Here is a 15,571-nt window from a genome sequence, read left to right on the forward strand (position 1 = left end):
TGTTTTTAAAGAATGCAAATTATACATGTTTTTAATTTGAGGATACACAAATATTGTAATATGAATCCCAAGTAAGATCACAGCACAGTTGCAGCAGGATTAACAGTACAATTATTTTGGCTCAGTCATTTATATCAGCTTTAGTAATATGTGACTCACTAGCAGTACTGCAGAGACTTCAGAGATGTGTAGCTAGTAAATTAGTACTTGTTCAAAGCCGAGACCCGCCATAGCTGCAAATAAAAGTAACGCTGCAAACAAAAAGAAACGCTGCTGCAAATAAAAAGAAACGCTGCTGCTGCATATAAAAGAAACGCTGCAAATAAAAAGACACACCGCAGCAAACAAAAGAAACACCGCAGCAAACAAAAAAAAAAAAACACGATGCAAATAAAAAAAGCCACAGCGGAAGTGGATTACCGGGGACTGTTTTTGCCGAAACACCGGAAGAAGAAACAACAACAACAGGACTACGAATTGGAAAACGAACTAGAAAGTAAGTGAAAATGGTAGTGTTTAATGTGTTATTTGGTCAGGCGATGTAGCCCCAGGTTTGAAGTTGAACTGGAGAATGCCGGTGTATTGTTAGCTTCGGCTAACACGGGGAGACCACTAACGAGAGTGGAAACAACTGACGGCTACATAGTTCCGGTGTTACAAATCAACTGGTTTTCACGTTAACTGGTTACCTTTGTTTGTAAACAAACACCGCTACTGCAGATGTTCCCGTCACGGAGAGAAAATGTAGCTGACCTCGCGAATGCCTGAATGCACGTCCATATATATCTGATGATCTCTCGCTCCACCTGCTTAATCCAAGCACGATGCCTCATGTTGTGAAGTACAATTGTGGGATCCGAAATACTGGACACCATATTCTGTATACATGTTCAAATAAAAATAAATAAATAAAAAGTCACCCGACACGGGATTTGAACCAACTGCAAAATATCCCCAGCCTAGTGATTTACCATTAGGCCACACATCTACATAACAAACAACTGTCATAAAGTCATACAATTACTGTTGAATTAAAAACCACGTTTGCATAGCCACGACTGTCAACACACCGCGGCCAAATTAACTTGTGACCACTGTTATTGCAATGATAACACTTTAGCACTTTACAGGTCCAGCTCATTGCACCTCTGAAAAACTTTTCACGATGATCAAAGATCACGTTTGGTAAAGATGGTCGAGGAAAATCACGCGTTTGATGTTTTAGACACGTTTACGTCCGTGTGTTGTAAATCATGTTGGAGCAACAGTGTGTAAATAAAACAATTTGAAGTCGAGCGGAGTAACGCGTGGCATATAGGATATCCACACATATTGGCACACTCAGTTATAAAATCATTCATCACATCACTTGTTGATATGAGGAAGTTTAGACTGAATGGATAGTGGGTAGTGGAGCGAGGAAAGCAATATGACCAAATATGAAATTGAGACTAAAAGATCATTTTCCTGTGGCTATTTAGTTAGATAGGATTGTTATATGTTTTGTTCTCCCACTTTAGTCTGGTTCTGAGGGTTCTTCCTGTTAAAAGGGAGTTTTTTCTCTCCACTGTCACCAAGTGCTGCTCATGTGGGAATGTTGGGCCTTCAGCAGACACGCCCCCAGCGTTTGACTGCACAGAGAAGTGCTTGATTTTTCATGATTTTAAAAGATAATTTTACATACTTAGACAATTTTTCTAGCATTCAAATTTGGAAGGATGGTTAATAACACATCTGTCTGTGATGTGACTAACTCAGAACACAAATATATTTTCACTTTACACGATCTTTAAATGAAACCCGAAGAGTTCGGTTTAGACCTACTCTATGTGTAAAGTGCCTTGAGATGATTTGTTGTGATTTGGCGCTATACAAATAAAGATAGATAGATAGATAGATATCCGCTCGACTTCAAATTGTTTTATTTACACACTGTTGCTCCAACATGATTTACAACACACGGACGTAAACGTGTCTAAAACATCAAACGCGTGATTTTCCTCGACTATCTTTACCAAACGTGATCTTTGATCATCGTGAAATGTTTTTCAGAGGTGCAACAAGCTGGACCTGTAAGGTGCTAAAGTGTTATCATTGCAATAACAGTGGTCACAAGTTAATTTGGCCGCGGTGTGTTGACAGTCGTGGCTATGCAAACGTGATTTTTAATTCAACAGTAATTGTATGACTTTATGACAGTTGTTTGTTATGTAGATGTGTGGCCTAATGGTAAATCACTAGGCTGGGGATATTTTGCAGTTGGTTCAAATCCCGTGTCGGGTGACTTTTTATTTATTTATTTTTATTTGAACATGTATACAGAATATGGTGTCCAGTATTTCGGATCCCACAATTGTACTTCACAACATGAGGCATCGTGCTTGGATTAAGCAGGTGAAGCGAGACATCATCAGATATATAAATGGACGTGCATTCAGGCATTCGCGAGGTCAGCTACATTTTCTCTCCGTGACGGGAACATCTGCAGTAGCGGTGTTTGTTTACAAACAAAGGTAACCAGTTAACGTGAAAACCAGTTGATTTGTAACACCGGCAGCTTATTACTGTCGTTGTTGTTGTTGCTTGTACGTGTAGGTCAGGAAAAGACGTAAAAGGGACCGTATATGGTTTGTTATTTGTGTTATTACGTTACGTGTTGGACTAAATACATGGACATATTGAGGAAAGTATTTCGATGTTATGGAAACGGATTTCATATTTCACAAGAATGGATACTTGGCGAGCTGTACAGAAAGTCCTGAGTCATAAGATGATCGGTGTGGATAAAGGGAAGACTTTGAAGGTATGTAGAGATTATAGCTGTTTTTACTTTAGCTGAGTGGCTAGCCGAGCCAATCGCTAATACTATTACGGCTGTGAGCAACCAATATAATTCGTGAGTGGTCTTGAATGAATCAGGGTAACCTATGCTTTCTAACAATGTTAGGCATGAATATATATGTTTAAGGGTTGGTGTTTAAAACATTCAGAAGGACTTGTGGCTACCTCCCAACCTCCGACCCGTCCCGTAGGCGGAACAGCGTGTTTTAAGTGTCTGCAGTTCCGATCCTCATCCCCATGTTGGCTGAAACTGACAAGTCACCCTCAAACATGCTGAAATTCCAATTCGTAGTCCTGTTGTTGTTGTTTCTTCTTCCGGTGTTTCGGCAAAAACATCTTCGGTAATCCACTTCCGTTGTGGCTTTTTTTATTTGCATCGTTTTTTTTTATTATATGCTGCGGTGTTTTGTTTTGTTTTTGTTTGTTTGCTGCGGTGTGTCTTTTTATTTGCAGCGTTTCTTTTATATGCAGCAGCGTTTCTTTTTATTTGCAGCAGCGTTTCTTTTTGTTTGCAGCGTTACTTTTATTTGCAGCTATGGCGGGTCTCGGCCACCGTATGTATGTATTACTTCTAGTTTAACCTGGACAGTGAGGCACAAACTACATTCACCTAAATCTGTTCACAGCAATGTAGAAATGTATTGACAGTAGGTAAAAAAAAGAAGAAGAAGAAGAAGAATGGCAACATGTAGAGATTTCTGTGTGATGCTGTATTTGGGGAGATATGAGTCTCTGCACTGTGTACACCTGTGCTGCACAAACTGTGACAACAAAGTCATGCACATACTGTAGTTAATCCAGTTTGTGGGTCTGACTGGTATCGTATGTAATCAGTGATGCAAATGTCTTCATTACAAAAACAAAAATAACACCAGGGGGACAATTTGTGGCTAGTGTAGATTTACATTGCTGTTTATGCAGTTTTCTATAATGGATGTTGGGAATGAAGTAATCTAGAATAACATAAAGAGATGGATCTGCCTTAATTTATACCCCAAAACTCAGAAGTGAGATATAGTCCAGCTTTGTTGATATAAAGGTCAAAGATCATATTGATAATAACGATGAAATTTCCCATATAGAGAGAATTCTGTCTGTTTTATAAACCTTTGAAGATATTATAATATAATATGACAAAATGCTGTTAAAGGTTTCCAAACATGTACATTGCACTATGACCTTCTGGTTATTATGGATGAGAATGTGATGTGAATTATCCATCATTAACACTTCCATGAGTAGAAACTGACCTTCTGCTGGTAGGACTGCTCTGTCTCCCATAGCTGAGTCTGCTGCTCGGTGGACGCCACCTTAACTACTTCCTGTTTCTTGTTGATCCTGTTCCTCCAGTCCTCCTCACCACTCTTCTTCAGCAGTGCCACCCTACATAAAACAAAAACAAAAAATCAAGTCATTTTTAATAGAAACAATAGGCAAGTGGCAAATAAGATGACTCTGACTACATTCCTATTACAAATGCCGGTCTATAAATCATATTCCACCATAGCTTTGCCCAATTAAAACAACTGTATTACAGCGTTATAAGATTATTGTCATGTATACCTAGACTAAAACCAAAATATTCATTTTTTCTGCAATAAATGGAAAAGAAAATGTTCTTTATTCAAAGCGAATTCATACACTGAGAATCCTGAGACTCCAGTCGCAGTAGGTTCAATAATGTTAAAAGCTAATGATTTTATGATGCAATAAAATACCAAAGGGGCAGATAGTCATAATAGAAAAGGTGTGTAAAAGTCACTGGATGTTAACTTGATAACTCTTTGTCAAACTAGCTCACAACAGTATTTTGGTGTGATGGATTGGAACTCTTGAACTGTTCTGGTAAAAATATACTTACAGAACAAAATGTCATCATCATAAAAGTGGGAGTTTATTTTAGGCTCAGTCACAGTTGTGTATCTGTTATTAAACATGAATCAAATTAAAAGGGACAAAACTTGTGCTTAGTGTTGAAGTTAAAGCTTTTGTAGCACATCATTTTCATTATTTTCATCAAGGTTATAAGAATAAAAAAAAATCCTTCAAGGCTAAAAATCCAGGTCACAGATTTCTGCTCTACCGCCAGCAAACGTGACTGTTTGAAAAAAGGTCTCCAAAGACTGTATGAGGAGTACTGATAACGGATGGCTGAGGGGTAAAAGAAAGTATGTCATTGTCTCCGCTGCTTGGACAGGGCAGAAATGAGGGCATTACGAGGAATCTGCAGTGTCTCGGAGGATTTCTTCAGTCCGCGCGGCTCTCTGCTGGCTGGCAGGAGAAACACAATGTTGCTAAAAATGAATCTCACTCACCTCCAAAAATGTAAAAAAAAAAAAAAAGGGTGGGACACACTTATATACTGCAGGGAAGGGCGGACAGTGACCTCTGCCTGATTCTGTCAAACTATTCAAATTTGGGAGGTGCTGGCTTTTAAACCAGCCGGCAGATTAAGCTCAGTCAGTGTCTAATCCTTGCTGACATCTCAGTTTTCATCTTGTCTGGATTTGTGAATGAAATCAAGGTTGAATAGTGTCTGCAGCTTTAAAGAAACACCCCTTTTCCCTTAATTTGAGATCAGCCATTATTTTTTAACATGCACATTGGAGGTCCAGTTGGTATTGAACATTTAACAGCAGACTGAAAGTCATTGATACTGGAAGTCATTGTGATAGCAACAGCAAAGTAATTTGTTTATAGAGTTAATCACCTTACCACTAATCACATCTTCTTATCACAATGCATTCTGGGCTATTGAGTGAAATCATACTCATATCTCTCACACACATATCTCTTTCTATTAATGCTGAATATCTGTTCAAAATTGTGGCCCAAATTGAATCCCAAACTTCCCAGTTACCACATTTTTTTCTTTTATTTTGAAATGTGGACTGTTTTTATCTTGACAATGCTGTTGTGGACCGAATAATGTTGAGGTAACTGCCAACATAGTAGCAGACAGACATTAAAACTTTTCTTTGTGTGATCTGTTTTTCTTATTGATTATTTACTCATTTAAAAAACATATACAGTCATACCTCTAAGTAAAAAGGTAGTGTCTCACAGATGCACGGACAGGTTCCTTTGCATACAGCTGACCTACTGTAGTTAAAAACCAGCATGTTGTTGTTGTTGGGGGCCTGACAAGGAGTAACTGTGCCACATTTAGAGTAATTACTATGAAAAAAAGAAAAAAAAAAGAATACTAGCCTATGCAGTTATATAATTATTACAATCATAATTATTATTATTAACTATTATTAGATTTTTTAAACAGTAGCAAACAAGCTGATAAAACAGTAGCGGGGTTATGAACCGTTGTTTATATATCAGAGTGCAGAGCAGCATTACACAGTCTAAATATGGTACATTTTCAAGTTAGGTAGGAAAACACTTGTCTACGTGGGCCCTGAATTGAAAGGCACATTGTGAGAAGCTATTTTTAACTGCTTTAGCTGGATTTTTGAAATTCATACAACTGATTTTGGTGTTGAAAGAGAGTATTTTTAGGAGCTGGACCATTGCAACTCAGACAATGTTGGCCACATCATAATAATTTGACTGTTACTTGACCTTTTGCATCACTCTTTAAACTAACAGACTTTGTTGGAATCACCTCACCTTAAATACAGATTTAAATAAAATCCTTCAGCCATCACTCACCTCTCCCTGATGGACATCTGTTTGGACATGTCGTCAGACAGTAGGTCCCCAGAGTCTGTGGGGGACAGCAGATCTCCAGAATGGACACTGTGCCTGTTGAAGTCCTCGCTGTGGTCCAGAGGCAGGGACTGGGACTTGACCAGCGCCTGGGGGAAGGACTGGGGTTTTGGTGGTGTCTGTGGAGGCACCTGAGATTTGGGTTGAGGCTGGGGGGCTGTTTGTGGGAAAGGCTTAGGGAGGGACTGGATGAATCCCTGAGGTTTTGGCTGAGTTTGTGGAGATTGGGTGAAAGTTTTGGGATATGTTGTTGGGGGCTGGGCGGGCTGGATGTGTGACTGTGGTTTTGGTTGGGTTTGAGGAGGCGGCTGTGTGAAGGATTTAGGAAGAGTTTGAGGCGGCTGGATGATGTGGTGCTGCTGTTGTTGGCTGCTCGACACGTGAGATACGGTCCTGGATGATACTTTAGCTACCACAGGCCTCAGTGATGTCTGGTGATCTTGCAAGTCTAAAAGAAAAGAACATACAATCATGATCATCATGATCATCATCAAGTTACAGTGTCTGAAATGTACTTTAACTGGACATTAATCACTCATTCAGCAATTATTGTCATTATTTATATAGCCTAATCAAGCCAAAGTGAACATTACATTATTGGTGACTATTATCCAAAGTACACCAAGTTGTTAAATTGACTCGATTGGATTAATTCAACCTCTTTTTGACATGTTTGGAACTACTGGATGCTATAATGAGAGTTTGCTGAGTTCAGTCTTAAATGTGTAAGTAATCTCGCTTGAAAGTGTACAACAAAACTAACAGGAAAGTCAAAGAAATGTCAATCAAGAACAGTTTGCACACACCCTCAAAGTCCCCTGTGTGTGTGGATGTAACATGAGTAGGACTCTGACATCCACTTGCAGATGTTTTAAACACACAAAACAATTATCTTTAGTTAGTTACAATAGTTATTATTGCACTCAGAGGATGTTCTCAAATTTGAGATTTGAGAGTTTGACGCATAATAAATGATCAAATTAACCTTTCTATTGCATGATTTTTACTTCAGTTTACTAATTTCCCGATATTGTGATGTCTTTGAATGCACCAACAAAAGATTTTGTAAGTAATTCACAAAAAAATGGATAGATTTTATTAATACTAAGGTGCTGTAAGTGGCAGACCATCATGATCATCATTTTAAAACATGTACTGTATGTTTTGGAGATATAAACATCTACACAGACCCATATTACATTACCACAATCATCCCTGAACATGTACACAAGCAGCTGGCTTTATTGGTAAGAAACCTAATTAGTTTGATACAAAGCCTGCTGTGTGTGCTGCATGAGGTGTGTGCACATTGTAGGGACCAAAATCTGGTTCCCACAAGTAAAATCATGACATCTTTTTGTCTTTAATTCAGGTCAGGGTAAGGTGTTGGTGTTAATAATGTAGCTTCATCACGTTTTTAGTATAACAGAGTATACCTTAGTGAAGATCTATCCATGCAGAACTAAATAAGATTACAGCCTGCAGACAAGGCTTCCATTGTGTCCTTCCTGTCCTCTACCTGTTTCATGTAAGTGCCGGCTGATTGTTGCACACTCACTGAGTTCTTTCATCTCTACCGTGCACTGTTTGTGTGCATGCATGGGAAAAGACCACCCCTCAACACATTCAGCACTTGCACATAGAAACAGGTCAGACCCATTATACTGTTGTATGTGCACTGCTAGCCCACAGGCACAATATGGTGCAAGGGGGACCACAGCCCCTTTATAGGCTATGACAGTGAACACACACAGTTCAATATAAAAAAATATTGGGTGTCTGTTAACTGACAACCAACATGTCAGGGAAGCGCTTCCTCTTTTGTAGACAAAGAGAGCCACGAGGCAAATGCATGGAAAAATATGCTAATTAGATGCCCCCTCAGACGTCTCTCTCTCTTTCACTCTCTCTCTCTCTCTCTCTCTCTCTTCGACACTCTCTCTCTTTCTCTCTATCAGCCAAATCAAATACCCCCAGCTGGGACAAGAGTGTGTGCTGCCGGCAGAAAGCAATCATGCGTGGGAGCATGCTGCATAAGACAATGAGGATAATGAGAACAGACCCTTCCCTATACATTGCTTCCTCTCTCTTTCTGTCGCCCCCCAATCTCTATTTTCTTTTTGTCCACTCTTTTTCAATTTATCTTCCTCCATCCTTCCCTCTAAGCGTTGCCATTGACATTTTTTTGATTATTCTTTCCCCCCATCCCTCTCCAGCTCCTTTCTGTTCTGCTCATCAGACAAGCCTCCTACCTGAGATGCCTGATTGACTCCAGCCGGTGCTCCTCTCAGTGAGGTGCAGCTCCTGTGCAGAGGAGCTGTGAGCTATAGCAGTCTCTCTCAGATATTCTCTTCTTCCTCTTCCTCCTCCCTCTGCTCTCTCCTTATTCTCTTGGGAGTCTCCGTCTGTGGCTCTCCTGCTGGGCACAGGCTCTGACTCGTCCCTCCACAAAGAGGGCTTGGCAGAGTGCTGAGGCTGGGGATGCTGCTGCAGCTGCCCGTCGTCCCGGTCCCTTTCCGGGGAGTGTGGCTTTCCCTTAATGCTGCTTTCTTGGTTCTGTTCTCTGGCTCCTCCCAGCTGTCTCCCCCTAACAGCCTCCTCTTGCCGGTTTCTCCAGCCCTCCTCCTCTGTCTCTCTCTGTCGCCTGTGACTAGTAGAGGAGGTGGGAGCAAGAGGAGCCCCCACTCTCTCTCGGCTCTCAGGGAGGAGAGGGGAGGAGTCGATCTCAGGCTCGGGGTGGCCTGGGTCCCCACTTTGGGTCATGGAGAAATACCTCAGCGCCCTCTCCTGGTGGCTGCTTGTGGTGCTGACAGCCTGTTGTTGGGCAGGGATGTAGGGCATGGCAGTGGATTTCCCTGGACGGAGACTGCCATCATCGCTGATGCCACCGCTGCCTGGTGTCATGGTTACTGAGGTGACGGAGGCTTGGGAGGTGACGGCTGCCACAGAGCGGACCAAAGAGGCTGAAAGGGGCTCCAGTTTGATCTCGCCTCCATTTTTCAGCTGTAGGAAGAGCAGGTATCATATCAGAAAGTCAGACAGGACAGAAATACTACAGTAAAGACAACGGGATTGGATGAAAAGATATATTTTGGTAAAAGATGATAATAAACAGATCGATTGATGATAGAATAAGGTGAGGTGATGATAAATTATGTTCAAAAGAATGCAAAATAGGACAGACATGGATGGATGAGGTTAAGGGAACTGAGCAACTGCAATTCAGGTTTGCTCAAGCTGCAGCTTTATAGCAGCTCTGTCTTTCACAAAACACTAAAATACAGATTTTTTATAATGTGTGTACATGTATAAAGCATTGTCATTCAGTTATTCTAACAACATCTCCAGCCAAACTGCATCATGTCAAACTGTGTCAGTTTTTTTCTAATTTGATGAATCAACCAAAGGGACTGACATACAGAATCATCTTCATGATGCTTAAACTCCACACAAGACAAGGGTGAATTGATTTTAGTTGTAAATCAAGGTCTTTATCGACCCTCAAAAATTCCTGTGCAGTGTGAATATCAAGGCCAGATGCATCCACATATTTTATTCCTAGAGAAGCCAGGAGGAGGCCTGAATAAACTAGCATGCACCAGTTTTGCTCAGATAGCCCATGCTTGTCATGCACTGAACAAGCATGTAGCAGAAGCAGCTGAAATCCAACAAAACAGGAGCCACAGAAAACAAAAAAAGGCACCCTAAATTTTAAAGGGTAGATTCGCAATTTTTCAAGTCTGTCTAAAAAACAACAGTCACATATGCATCACTTACACTGTAAGTGCATATTCTTCTTGTAATGGTCAATGTGAACAGGGGGGATGATTATGGCAAGAAAAAAATATTTTAAATATGAATTTGGACACCTGACTGTTGTTTTGAGACAGACTTAAAAATGTGTCAATCCATCCTTTAAGACAACGCCCCACTTACGCAAGGTCATGTTTAAAAATACACACTAGTTTGCATTTATTGACAACATTATGCTACGTGGCAACTGCCAAGACACAACTGGTCACCACTGAGACAATTCAGATCAATTAATGCTGAGTTCAACCAATGCAACCAATCAGAAGCTCCGTACAGGCAGCAGGATCTTACATGTTCCTCCTGATTGGGCTCTAAGACGTTGTTACGCACTGTAGAAGTTACTGGCAGCTCAGCTTCCTGTGTGGACACCAGTGATACTATGACTCACTGCTGAGAACATTGTGGAGGTGAAGTCAACATCTTACGTAGCACCTGACGCTGGCTTTCTTGTTTTTGGCAGCAGGAATTTTTATTCTTCTTTTGTGCTGCACTAGTATTTATGCAGTAAGGTGTATTTGTGTGACATAAATATGGAAATATAGGCTGGAAATGCAATTCAGGACAATATTCTGTATAAAGTGATGCATCAGGGGATGTTTAGGAAAAGTAAATGGGAAACCCCCTGATCAATGTGTCAAAATGAGATCCACAGTAAAATATATATTCCTTGAGTCAAACTGTTCCTGTATGTATGATTGAAGCATCACTATGGTAAACAGCTGCATATACAGTATCTCTGACGTCCCTTACTGTATATGAATTGTTGGTGATTTGTGACATCTAGAGGCCACTCTGTTAAAAAGCATATGCAGAATAAACTCTGCGACCTCTGAATTCTGTGTTGTCTTGAGAGTCATTCAGCTGCACAGAATCGACAAAGCACAAAAAGAAAATTGGTGTGCTGCAAAACGCTCGCTGCAATGAGCGTAAGTGACCTGGAAGTGAATTGTCTGTAGCTGCAGGCCTGTTGGAGAAGATCAGTCAAGTAAAGCTTAGATGTAATAACATTTGTCTACTTTGCTTCTCTAACTGAAGGATGACACAAATCTCTGCTTACACTACTGTTGGATTGCTATCATAATTGTATTGCAACTGTACACCTCCCTAATATTTGGCCTGTTAATTTATCCTCACATTAAATCTTCATCTTCTTGATTTTCTTGAGGCATTTAGGATAAATACCACCAAGGTTAATAGTGATTTTGAAATAAGAAAACTGGCCACAAATTCATCTATTTCTTCTAATGCTGATGTTAGTGTTTCTTTTTTTTTAAGAGCAGACTGTTGTTTTTGTTTCTTCCATTTTACAGAACTTCATAAATTTGCTCAGAAATAATAATTATGATAATAGTAGAATAAAAGTTAACACTGATCTTTATCTTATCATAATTTCCTTCACATTTCTAGCTCACATTTTTATTCATGATAATGCAACTTAATTTAGAGTAGCACAGTTTTCTAATAAAAACACTACATGAACTAAAACATCCATACCTGGTCCACTTCTCCCTGGGTGATGGGCTGAGTCTGGAAACGAGCGTTGGCCCTGCGCTGGCGGGTGTCCCCTCGGGTCCCCTCAGCAGGCTTGCCGGTAGTGTGGGCGAGGCGGTTAAAGAGAGCCATCTTCTCAGCCAAACTCAGGGAGGATAAGTCAGGCTCATCCGGGTCAATCACAAGGCCATCTTCCTCTTTCCCAGCACTAGGAGCTTGAGTTGGTTTCTGCTGCTCCTGGGTGTCTTGCTCCTGGCCTGCTGATTCTGGCTGGGAGGAGGCCTGGACGCTGAGGGAGGGACAGGAGGGCTGTCAATGGGTGAGTGATGGGTGACAGTCTACTATTAAAACGAAAGCTCAACTAAATGATTACAATGATTACAAACCCAACAAAAAATGAGCAGTGAAAATATAAATTTTACTAGTAATAACATTTTTGTCCAATTATCAAAATATTCGTCATCAAAATACCTGCATCCTGAATTCATTTAAAATGTGACGTACCTAAAATGTAAGTACTTATCTAAAATTAAATATAGGTATCTTTATATGAAACACCAAATCTTGCTGTCTTTTAGTTCAGACTTGATTAATGACAATCTTCAAGAAAAAAAAGTAAGAAGATTAGTATCAAATCCCAAAATTATAACCTGTCTATTCAAACAACACTTCCAAGACATTATATTAGCTTTGATTAAGTTCATTAGTTTAAACCTGCAGTGTGTAACTTTTAAACATACATATAAATGTTAAATTCTAAATGTGAAGTCTTTGGATTGATTGTGCAATGCAGTTTTTTTAATCTCCAGAATTATTTCCACCCAGTTTTAACAATCACACTTGGGGGATTATCCTCTGTCCCTATGAGCAAAGCGACTGATTTGCTAATCTCAGCATGTGTCAGCAGTGTTTTTGTAATTACTCTAACAGCCAGAAGGGGGAGGCAAAAGTTCAACACTCTAGCTTTAAGGTGGCCAAATCTAATGTATTCCTACCTAAAATATCAAAGAACTGAACATGCATAAATGTGCAAGTAACTATAATAACCGTACAAAAAGTAAGTACAAAAACAGAGACTTAAGTAGATGAGTGCACATATGGAAGATAATCATATAATACACTCAGATGACTCCAGGTTTTACGGCAATCTCCCAGCAGTGTGCTAAGTTAAACCAAGGTTGGTAAACAAACTGCATGACATGTGAGCCCTGACATGCAAAGGGTTTTAACTGGTTCAACCTCTGACCTTTTCATAAGAGATGTAACCTATTTTCTCACTGACTTTCATGATATGAACGTGAGAGAGAGAGGGTGCAAGAAAGAATGCTTGGAAACTGGACATGGAAAGCACTTAATGAGTTACTGTATAAACAGCAGCTACCTTTCCCTATAAGGTGCACACAGCTAAGAAGCAGCACATGAGGAGGCAGAAATAACAAGGTAAGATGAGCTGTTTAGACAGATCACCACTGCAACCAGGAGAGGGAGATGGAGAGTAAAAAGTTGCTGGGGTACATATTCATAGGTTTGATTTGTTTTTAGCTTAATTGCAATTTCATTTCTATGATTGGCTTCTAATAGCAGTTTAATGTTTAATCTGGTTCCAGGTGGTAAAATACCGTGATGTGTGGGGAAAAAAATCCCTCTGTGACATTTTTATTAGCATAGAGCAATTTAATAAACCTGAAGAGAATTCTGATTCTTTAAATGGCTTCAATACTAGATTAAAATGTAATTAAATGTAGTTAAGCTCCATCTCCATAAAATTCTCAACCCACGGAGAACGATCTAATCCTTCAATCAAACGTTGATCATGAAATTCACTGAAACCTCCGTGGTATCATGCAACAGTGACGTTCTATGTGTCAAAATATGCCACCACATACAGATGCAAACACACAACAAGTAAGCACCCAGACACCGGTCCAGCTGTACCTGATATTAGTCATACTGACTACAGTGGGGCTGGTGATGCAAGGTACAGTAGTGTGGATTCCCACAGGCTGTGATGATGTTGCAGGGTCACTTATAAGTGGAGAAAATTAGGTACAGATGGAAAAAAAGACATATATATGAAATACAGCTGATGAAAGGTAGAGGAAAAAACAAGACACTGCCACAGAAGAGAGAAGTAAACAAAGACTTGAGAGATTTTGACAGAAGTGTATGAAAATGGAGTTAAAGAGGAAAAGGAAACAAAAAGAGAGGAAGAGAAGAACAGAACAAGACCAAAATAAAGAAAAGTGATGGGGGAAAATGTCAATGCTATCTGATGCAAAATAAAGTGATACAAGCTATATCTAAGACCTACCTTGAAGCATTGACCACCTCTTTGTTGGTGACGGGTTGTGTGTGTGACCGATCCTGAACTCGTCTCAAACGTCTCTCTACGGCAGCGTTTCGAGAGCGTGGTTTGGGAACACCTCCCTCTGATGCCCTCTCCAGCTCCTGGGACGATACGTAGGAAACATCAGGAATATTGTTCGATATGTAAATGTTAAGAAACACAAAACCATACATTTGAACATTTGTGGATAGCCAGTTAATTTGAAGATACGAAATATTATTACACATCCATCCTAAATGTATACACAACTCAATCTTTTGGTTATGAGATTTACAATATTATCATAAAAGGTATCAGCGATCTGTTCTTATTACTGAAATGTCCATAAAATATGAAGTGTACCCTGAAGAGAGACCTCTTGGCAGCCACACTCATCTTAGCTCTGTCGTCCAGTTTTTCTTCATCTAGTGAGAAATATGTAGGAAAAATGATGTTACATAACATCAACTATATGTAAAATTCTAAAAGAAAAATGCACCAATATGCCTTCAATGACAAGAATGATGAGTTATTTGTTTTTCTATTCTCTCATAGCATGAAAACAAAAAACAACATAACTAATACTAATGTTTTTAGCAGTGAAAATTATGTATTTACCCTCAGGATCCTGTAGTTGTGATGGACTTAGACGGGACCTGAAGGAAACATAAATATATATCAAGCATCAAGATTTAAACTGCATTTTTTGATAGGGGGAACTACAGGATACTATCATGATCTGAATGCCGAATGTTGTAACCATCATGCTCTGCCATCCATTGCAGTATATTGTCAATAAAATGACTCTCAAGAGCTCCTCCAGACTTCCACGGAAAGCCCTTCCTGTACCTATCAGACTCCAAACGCTCTGCGGAGGTGATGGGCTGCGTCCTAAACCTCTCCGACATGCGACTCTCTCCTGGTTGGATGTAGCGTCGCGGCCTCCGAGCACCCCTGTCCCGATCCGCTGGACTAGCCGGATCTACCTCCATTGCTGACAGTTCTACTTTAGTAGTCTCACTTTTGGAGCCGATTTGGAAAGATTGACGAAGACAACAATAAGGGAGAATACAAGTGAGAGAACTATTAACGATGGTCGGTTTTTACGTAGTTTTAGTAAAAGTTCACTGGAAACTGCACTCAAGTTAGAAAAACACTACTCATAGATTGATATTGCCACACACGCTGAGCAAAACCTAACTGCAAAGCAACCCAACAGTGAGAAGCCATTAGCCAATCTTAACATGCAGCATCAAATAACTACCAAAACTTAAATTTATGTGACAGCAATACACTTGGACACCATTCATGCCACTGGAAGATACTGTATTGTAGTGTTTTCCTATTTTTTTTATTATTTCTTATGTGCAACAGCATACT

At 39.9% G+C, this 15,571-nt stretch overlaps 1 protein-coding gene across 1 annotated transcript in view; it reads right to left on the reverse strand.

Moving 5' to 3' along the window:
- svilb (supervillin b) overlaps positions 1-15,571 on the reverse strand; it is a 42,637-nt gene that overhangs the window by 15,663 nt on the left and 11,403 nt on the right. Inside the window, exons 9-18 of the mRNA XM_053330772.1 lie at positions 15,041-15,211; positions 14,810-14,847; positions 14,555-14,616; positions 14,177-14,313; positions 13,801-13,890; positions 11,869-12,154; positions 10,666-10,731; positions 8,814-9,564; positions 6,505-7,009; positions 4,092-4,224 (exon numbers count right to left, since the gene is read on the reverse strand). Of these exons, the coding sequence (XP_053186747.1) occupies positions 4,092-4,224; positions 6,505-7,009; positions 8,814-9,564; positions 10,666-10,731; positions 11,869-12,154; positions 13,801-13,890; positions 14,177-14,313; positions 14,555-14,616; positions 14,810-14,847; positions 15,041-15,211 (2,239 nt within the window). The remainder of the gene's footprint in view (positions 1-4,091; positions 4,225-6,504; positions 7,010-8,813; positions 9,565-10,665; positions 10,732-11,868; positions 12,155-13,800; positions 13,891-14,176; positions 14,314-14,554; positions 14,617-14,809; positions 14,848-15,040; positions 15,212-15,571) is intronic.

This window comes from Scomber japonicus, chromosome 12 (assembly GCF_027409825.1).
Source record: "Scomber japonicus isolate fScoJap1 chromosome 12, fScoJap1.pri, whole genome shotgun sequence".
NCBI lineage: Eukaryota > Metazoa > Chordata > Actinopteri > Scombriformes > Scombridae > Scomber > Scomber japonicus.